The sequence below is a fragment of the Conger conger genome, chromosome 15 (genome assembly GCF_963514075.1).
Source record: "Conger conger chromosome 15, fConCon1.1, whole genome shotgun sequence".
Lineage (NCBI taxonomy): Eukaryota > Metazoa > Chordata > Actinopteri > Anguilliformes > Congridae > Conger > Conger conger.
The window spans coordinates 11500125-11509188 of NC_083774.1; the positions used below are offsets into that span (position 1 = coordinate 11500125).

Below are 9064 nucleotides of genomic sequence, written 5' to 3' on the forward strand. Positions count from 1 at the left end.
ATCGCCCCCTACTTTCCCAAGAACAGCACTTCCAGCAGCAACTTCGTTTTCTCACAAGGTCTCCCATCCAAGCACTAGCCAAGCCCACACCCACTTAGCTTCAGCCATTTGGTAAAAAAACAGGATGCATGGTGGTATAGCTGCAGGCTCACCTGTCCATCAACCCGGCTTGCCTCCATGTTTGAGCAGTCAGTCTGCGGTCAGATGTCGTGCGTTTGATACGCTCTGCGCTGCATGTGGGCCCGGTCTGCCAGCATTGAGGCGTTTTTCTGAAAGCGGTGTCGATGTACGTGCAGTGCCTGTTGTTCCACTTCACTTGCGAAGGGGAAGAGGAGCATCTTCACATCTCCCAGGGCAACTAGGCCACAGCTGGTGGGGACTGTCAGTACCGTGTTGATTAGATAACAAGTGGAGTCGTTAAAGCCACATTACTGTATTGACAGAGAAAGTGCACTTGGAGATAGAAGGTACTTTCCCCCTGGACAGTCAATAATGAAGAGAGAGCCAAATGTCGCCCGCTGTCTGTGACTCACGATAAGTCAAAAAAATGTGACATGCAGGTAGAAGAACATACATTAGAGACTGTAAGCTGATCTTGGTTCAAGTATCTTGGTCTGCCTGAGTTTCATTGAATGAAGGGACTTGGTTGCTGGCTTATAGGTATTTAATCATATACTGTACATGATGTAGATAATGTATATATCCTGCATGATGTATTGAATATGCAGTTTTTTTGTGATGAAATGATTGCACAGTTTTTCTGAGTAAAAAATAACTAGAGAGCGTAGTCCAACTGGATTATTCAATATTATTCTGTATCTAAAGTCTAGTGTACATATGCTTTCCTTGGCAAATGTTTGTTCTTGCACAGGAAAAGAGCACACACAAGTTAGAAAGACCAACAGAGAAAGGAGGGTTTGTCTGAGTTTATCATCTTAATGAGTATCCTTGATAGTCAGAAGTCTCTGGCAACCCTTCCAAAGGTACAATTTAAAACTTGAGTGCAGAACATGGAGAAAATGGCAAGCCAAACTTTGTGTACGTGCATCAGCTTTAATGGAGAGAAAAATTGCCCTTGTCACTTTATTTGCTGGTTTGTGAAAGCATATCCACTCAGTGAGCACTTTATTAGGTAGGCCTGTACACCAGCTTGTTAATCCAAATATTTAATCAGCCGATCATGTGGCAGCAACTAAATGCATAAAAACATGCAGATGTAGTCAAGAGGTTCAACTGTTTTTCAGACCAAATGTCAGAATGGGGAGGGAATGTAATCTGGTGCAAAAAACATCCAGTGAGCAGTGGTTCTGCAGGCAGAAACACTTTGTTAATGAGGGTATAAACGACAGTGTTATGCAGATGAGCATCTCCAGACACAACGTGTCAAACCTCGAAGTGGATAGGCTACAGCTGGTGAAGACTTGGGTTTAAAAAAAAAAAAGTCTAATAAATACCTAAGAAAGTGCTCACAGAGTTTTTTTTGTGTGCTGCATTCAAAAAGACCTCACCTTTGATTTAAAGATGGAAATTCTAAATGCTATGAGTGAATCACACAGGAATCACACCTGTGCGCTCCTGGTAGCACAAGATGGACTGTTTGTGATGTCAAAATGTCTTTGTTTTTTAATTCTGCGATGTAGCAGCGGACCTGATTTTGCTGCATGATTAATTAAAGTCAGCGGTTGTATTCATAGGCAATCCGCTCTCTCAGGCTTATCGATAACACACTGCTTGTGAGTCCTAGGCGTTTTCACCCATCTTTGTTCTCGCTAGCTGGCATGGAAGAGTCACCGCTACCGTTGTGTTGAATGTACAGTAACAGTTCTCACCGTGGCTTTGCGGTAGATTCAATGTAGATTGATTATCCACCCGTTGTACTGCTGCACAATAAACAGGGATGCAGGTTCAGGACTGCTGCATCTGCAGGGGACATTGAAAAGCCTTGCACCATTCCCCCCAGGTAGCACGGGAGAGCGAAACACAGCCGCTTATATAATTGGAGTTGATTGCCTGGCAAAGCGGCTGTCCTGGCTGATTTTTTTTAAACGGGAAGACAGCAGCTGGCTGTTTCTGTCTCTGCTCCAGATCTGCTCTCCTGGTCCCAGCGGGGGAGGCTGTGGGGAGCAGAGGGGAGTACAGGACAGATACAGGCTGATGACGTGGTAAGCGAGCTGCTCCAGGCAGGGTGGAGCCAGGAGGACTGTCAGAACATGGAGATAATGTCCCGGACTTGGCAGGGGGTACCAAGGTCCCGTGTTTTCCTGGGTGAGGATTTCGGGGGGTGGGGGTTGGAGGCAAGGTGCCGGGGACTGTGTGAGAGAGGCTGTCCCTTGCAGTCCCCTTTCTCTGGGCTCACCTCCAGGATCAGTGTTGGTGGTGGCCTGCTGGGACCTGTGCGCTGATGGAGGTTGGCAGCACCAGAGCCTGAGCTCCTTCCCTCAGAGAGCAGCTTTCCATGGCCTGTCCCGTCACATCCACACAGGTCACTTTCCCCACCTCCCCCGGCTCTGTACTGTACACCATTTCTGTAGGGTAATCGTGTTTCTACAAACGGCAGAAGTAAAGCCATTTCCTCTGGAATGATTCAGTCAGCATGGGCGTTGGTGTTCCTCAGACTTCAGGGCCAGGTTGTGTATGCAGATAATGCATTTTATAATCCTTGAATTCATTTGGAAGGACCTTTTCACTGAATGTGTGTTTATTTATGTCAGTGCTCATAAAATAACCCAAATCTCTCCACATTCTGGCACCACTTTAATCAGTCTGCCCAGTATCTGCCACCAGTGGAAGTCCCCCCACCCCCCAAGACTCCACCCACGGTTATTTCCATGAGGGAGTTTTCCTTGCCACTGTGACCCTCAGCTTGCACACAGGGCCTGCGCATACATTGTCTGTAAAGGCTTTTGAGACATTGATTGTTTGAGAATAATGCAATAAAACTGAATTAAATTGAACTGAATTTCAAAGACTTGGATGGTGACATGCATGGCTAAATGCACAAAGCATGTCAGGAGTCAGGAGAGAGAAACCCTGTTCCTGGACATTTAATTTACAATTGATTGCAAATGAAATGTTCAATTTATCGATCATATCATCAATCAAATTAGATTTAGAACCATCTCTGATGTTCCACCAGTGCTGTTCGCCCCCTGGCTCCTTGTTTGATGAATGGCAGGCCGCACTGTGGGAAATCCACAACCTGGTTCTCCTCGATGGATAACTATTTCACACAGCATTTTCTCCGCATAAAAAAAATGCGTTTGGCTACCCTCCTTATGAGTGTACCCTCCTGTCATACATACTGGTATGGCAAAGCTGCCAGGCTATACACAAATTCCAAAATCTGCTTTTAAATATAAAAAATATTTTTTTCTGATTTTTTAGATTTAAAAAAATAATTTTAATTGTCCCCTGGGGGGGGGGGCAGCACGGATGGTGCAGTGGGTAGCACCGTTGCCTCACAGCAAGGAGGTCCTGGGTTCGAATCCCGGTCGGCCGGAGCCTCTCTGTGTGGAGTTTGCATGTTCTCCCCGTGTTTGCGTGGGTTTCCTCCGGGTACTCCGGTTTCCTCCCACAGTCCAAAGACATGCAGGCTAGGCTGATTGGAGAGTCTAAATTGTCCGTAGCTATGAGTGTGTGAGTGAATGGTGTGTGTGTGCCCTGCGATGGACTGGCCAGGGTGGATTCCTTCCGCCCAATGTATGCTGGGATAGGCTCCAGCCCCCTTGCGACCCTGTTCAGGATAAGCAGGTTCAGATAATGGATGGATGGATGGATATCCCCTGAGGGTGAGATTTCAAAGAATCAATGTAAATATGAATGGTGAACAATGTATGATGAATTGGGTGAAAATGGAAATGCATTACATGCTATAGTCTTGCTGTGTGGTCATGACTCTTACTAGTAGATGAAAATGGTTCAGATACTAATCATTTCTTTTTTTTTTTGTTTCTGTGTGTTTATTTTGTTAGTTTTTTTGGACAAAGAGAAGGACAGGTTGTTTTCAGTAAGAAAACCCCCAAGCTTTCTCATTGCATTGAAAGTTATTTAAAGGTACAACACTGCTCTCTTGTGGCTACAGGGGACTGTTCCACTCAATATTAAAGAGTTTTCGTAAACTAGTTTTGTCAAACATACACTTGTTGTGCTTTTTTTATTTGACTAAATACGTACAGTGCTGAGCCTGTATTTTCTACATGTAAAGAAACATCTGTAAAGCAAAGACGTTTTTGAAAATAATTGAATTAACAGTTTCTAAATATATATTTATAAGGGAGTGAATAGTGTAAATGTAAATGTATGTAATGTATGTAATTTACATTTAATGTTACATTTTTAATTGGAAATAACTTTTGAAGCAAAAATCGAAAACATAAAATGATCATATTCATCCAGCAAAGTATGGCCGCCCCAGACTGGAAGTACAGCAACAATAGCTGCAAACATAATTTCACAGAAAAGACTGTATTGTGTTCAAAATATGGGCCTGAAGATTAAATGTATACCCCTTTCTTTTGGCAAGCGTTTAATTATTAATTATTGCAGTAATCATATATGGTAATAAGCTGGTTGTGAACTGACAGCGTAGAACAATGCATGCTTTGGCCACACGTGAAATGCAAACAGGTTTTATACCAAAGAGTGTACAATCTTATATTCTCTGCAATTACAATTATATCCACTGTATTAATATAAAAATGAAAATTGACAAACTTGCAGTTCATAAATAATTTTATTCACCGGACTTTTATTTTGATAAATGCGAGCCGGAAGTGCAGCAGCAACATTTGCCAACTTCAGAGAGGTTCGTAAAGCGTAGATTAGAATTCAATAGTCTGACTTGACTGAAAGTTGAGTGAAAGTTAAGGTTGTGCATAAAAAGCCACACAAAGGCATCGGGGTAAATACTTAATTTTATATAATTATAATATACAGCTGAACAGAGCCGAAGATGAACACAGGATTGAAGTATTGGAAGGAGGCTGCGACAGTCATTCTAGCTGCTAGGACTGGATGTACTAACGTTAGACATGTTGTCGACAGTCTGAAAACAAGTGAAATCGCTTCGACTAACCTTGCTAAATCGGACATGACACACAAGACTTTTGATTATGACCCTTTTGATTTTGAGGTGTTGTTGCTGAAGCGAAGTGGCAAAAGTGGGTTTATGCCAAATGCTTACGTTTTCCCCGGAGGTGTGGTTGAGCCCTCAGATTTTTCCAGCGATTGGCTTGAGACATTTAAATCGTTCCGACACTGGCCACATTTTGGTTTGGGGTTTGTCAAACAAGCGCCGGAGACGAGACCGGTCATTTTTGCTACTGACAGACTAAAACTTGGTTCTACCATTCCGAGTGCTGTAGCTTTGAGAATCTGTGCCATACGAGAGACCTTTGAAGAGTCAGGAATACTTCTGGTTGTTCCTAAAAGCGAGGAGCATAATGTTAATGACCAGCACCATCGTGGAAACAATATTTCGACTTCGCTCACAAGGCTAAATGAGCTGTGCGATAAGGGCGAACTGGCTAGGTGGAGGTCTTTGGTAACAGAGAATCCTCTTAATTTCATCCGTATGTGTAGAGAACTGGACTGTATGCCCAATATATGGGCCATGCATGAGTGGGGTAACTGGTTGACACCCATAGGACTCAAGACGAAACGGAGATACGACACTGCATTTTTCATCTGCTGCTTGCAGGAGGTCCCACATACCCTTCAAGATGAAAAGGAGGTCATACACTTTAAGGTGATTCGTTTTCTGGTGTCGGGTATACATTTCGTGTGTCATAAAAAATCCTAATTGCACACTATCAGCCTGCTCAATTTTTGCACTAAAATTTTTAAATATCACTTTTTCTAAGCCTTAGAGAGAAATTTGTCTAAAACTGGCAATTGTTTTCCAAAAGTAATGTCATACAATATGCTATGCATTAAAGCCAGCAGCCATACCATACCGTAAATCACGATGGATTACTAAATTACTCAAACGTAAATCTCTCTGTCTCTTGCAGTGGTCCAGTCCGCCTGAGGTGCTGCGGGGCTACCCGGCTCGGGAGCACTTTATAGCGCTACCACAGATCTATGAACTGGGCCGAATGTGTCAGTTTCCACAGCTGCGCGACCTGCACAGCTTTTCCCGCACGAGAGCCGCGGAGGGCTGTGAGCAGTTTCTGCCTGTGCGACTGGTCTCCACCGACTGTCACGTGTTCCTCCTGCCCGGTACTGTCCGCCGCTTCTGCTAAACAGCCTATTTTCTCTTCACAACATAGCTGAAAGTGATCTTAGAACTAGTTGAACACTTCTTTTTCAAAAGTGCATTTACATCTCCTACAGTCTGGATTTAGTCTTCACTTAAAGTCCATTCAGTAAGCATGAACCGTAATACCTTGTGCCTCTCCTGTGTGTGTGCGTATGTGTGTTGTACGTACGTACGTACGTACGTGTGTGTGTGTGTGTGTGTGTGTACGTACGTACGTACGTGTGTGCGTTTTCCTCGTGTTCAGGTGATGATCTGTACCCTGAGAATGTGGAGCTGTTGGAGGAAAGAGGAGCGGACCTGAGCACAGAGAAGCGTTTTGAGCTGCTGCAGCAGGAGAGCTCGGCTCTGCATCGCATGGCGTGCTTCGACGCGTACACCGTCACCGTGCACATGAGCATCACGCCCAAGTACAAACATCTACCGCCCAAGTACAAACATCTACCGCCCACCGGAGACCCTCCTGAGCCCAGCGCGTCAGGACTCAAGAGCCAGCTCTGAGAGAGGCAGGGGCTGCATTTACTCAGGGAATTACAGATGAGCTGACCCCTACGCGGAAGTACATGATCAAACCTTTTTGATTGTCTTTACATGATAGTGTAAATTATCACAAGCAAAGGTTAGTCGTGTGCGAGACAGACAAAGTCAAAATTGTGTGTGTAAATTTGACCTTACACATAATAGGCATCATAAAATTTCAGCATAATTTGGCTAAATATGAATATGAATGGCTAAATATCAGTTTAGTCTGCCCTCATATATGAGCAGAGTTCATTTGATAAAGAAAGAAAACGCTGACTTTTGTGATGGCTTCCTAAATCTTTTGTAAATATGTTTGGAATTTGACGTAAATCATTTGATCAGTGATATTACTTATTGTCTACATATTGTCTACCAGTCACTCCTATTTTCTGATAACGATTATGAGTCAGTACATTAGCTAAGTATGTATGAAAACACTACTCATTAATGTAGCCATGTTGATGTCAACAAATCACACCCCTTTCATTTGAAACAGCCTTGCAAATATAGCTTAGTAACGTATTTGATTACAGTATTACTTTAAAGGTGTTTTTTTCAATGGTTTAACTTTAAAAAGTGGACAATTTTAATGAAACTTGTTTCCTGGGCCTTTTTTTTAGGGATTTCTCGCATTTCTTCTTTCCCCAGTTTCAGTGCTGACCCTGAAACGACTCTTGAAAACTTGAAGTTGCTTCACCTTTTATTAAATGCTCGTAACTTTATAATTGTCCATAGGCTCATGGTGTTGTGGTTCCAGCATATACTGCTGTATATGTAATGTTATTCTGGAGGAGTATGGAAGTGGTGTGAAATGCCCACTAACCGGTTGAAAAGTACAGTATCACCCCTGCAGGATTGACTAAATAGTGAAATTGAAAAGGTTTTATATAAGAGATAAAGGCTTACACAGAATCAAATTCAGGCACCAGGAGCTGTAGAAATAGCACTGAGAGATGAAGGTTGTGCGAGTGTGAGGCCCTGCAAATCGGTGGCCAATGGCTGTGATCATGAGACACTGCTTTCAATTAATTATCATCCCTGTAGTGTCTTGTCATTTACGGTGAAGCCTATGCAGGGTGTAACTCCGTCAACAAATTTTTATCCGAAATAAAAAACAGGCACTCTATCAATTCACTATGATATCTATAAACATTATTGTGCACATGAGTTGTGTGTGATTCTTGAATATGAACGACTACTTTACACCCAATACACCTTATAATGCCAAGGCGCTAGATGGCGCAGTTGATGCACAAACTTCCTAAAATAATTTAGAGAGTTCACTTGTGTGACATACGTGTGCTTTATGAAGAGATTTATGTGTAGTGTTTGGCACAAAGGGTTCAACAGATCTGCAATGTGTGAATGAAATGGTGAATATTGTAAATAGTTTTGGGGTATTTACCTGTCAGTTTTGTGGCTGATGTAATGGTTTGGGATGTTTTGCTTATAGAATCAGTTTTAGTGTGAAGGTTATTGATAAAAACTGTAACAGACAGTTTGGATAGAGTGGTTACCTTTGCTGCTTGGTGGTAGATGTGCAAAGAAACAGGAAATTACAGTGGTAAAAAAATATATACCTCTGCCAGGAAGTTCTCTGAAAATGCAACCCTAAACCACTTTGCGGTTTGGGTATCTTAGACCCTTAGAGTTACAACACATTGACGCATGTTCAGCGATACTCTTCTGCATACCACTGTTGAAATGTCTTGTTATTTGTGTTACTATCACCTTCCCGTCAGCTTTGACTAGTCTGGAGTTGCCATTCTCCTGCCAACTCTAGAGACTAGTGTGTGTGAATATCCCCAAGTTTCTGAGATACTCAAACCACCCAGTCTGCCACCAACAATCATTCCATGGTCAAAGTTACTTAGATCACATTTATTCCCCATTCTGATAGTTGATGTGGACATTAACTGAAGCTCCTGGCCTGTATCTAAATGATTGTAAGCATTGCACTGCTGCTGCACAATTGGCTGATTAGATAATCGCATGAATATGTAGGTGTAATGAAGTAAAAAATGTTCCTAATATAGTGCTCGGTGAGTACCAATTTGCATCCAATCAAAAAAAGGCTTGCATGCTTTGGCCACACGTGAAATGCAAACAGGTTTTATAGAAATGAGTGTACAATCTTATATTCTCTGCAATTACAATTACAGTGGGAGCAATAATTATTTGATCCCTTGCTGATTTTGTAGGTTTACCCACTTACAAGGAATGGAACTGTGTAGAATTTGTGTAGTACATTTTAAAATTGAGAGACAGAATATCACAAAATAATCC

The 9064-nt window shown here is 42.5% G+C and overlaps 1 protein-coding gene across 1 annotated transcript; it reads left to right on the forward strand.

Moving 5' to 3' along the window:
• The first annotated feature begins 4795 nt into the window (after positions 1–4795).
• Positions 4796–7412, forward strand: nudt19 (nudix (nucleoside diphosphate linked moiety X)-type motif 19). The gene is made up of 3 exons (XM_061221954.1): positions 4796–5746; positions 6012–6219; positions 6504–7412. The coding sequence occupies exons 1-3, from the start codon at positions 4952–4954 to the stop codon at positions 6755–6757; spliced, it is 1257 nt and encodes a 418-aa protein (XP_061077938.1). The 5' UTR covers positions 4796–4951; the 3' UTR covers positions 6758–7412.
• Positions 7413–9064: the final 1652 nt, after the last annotated feature.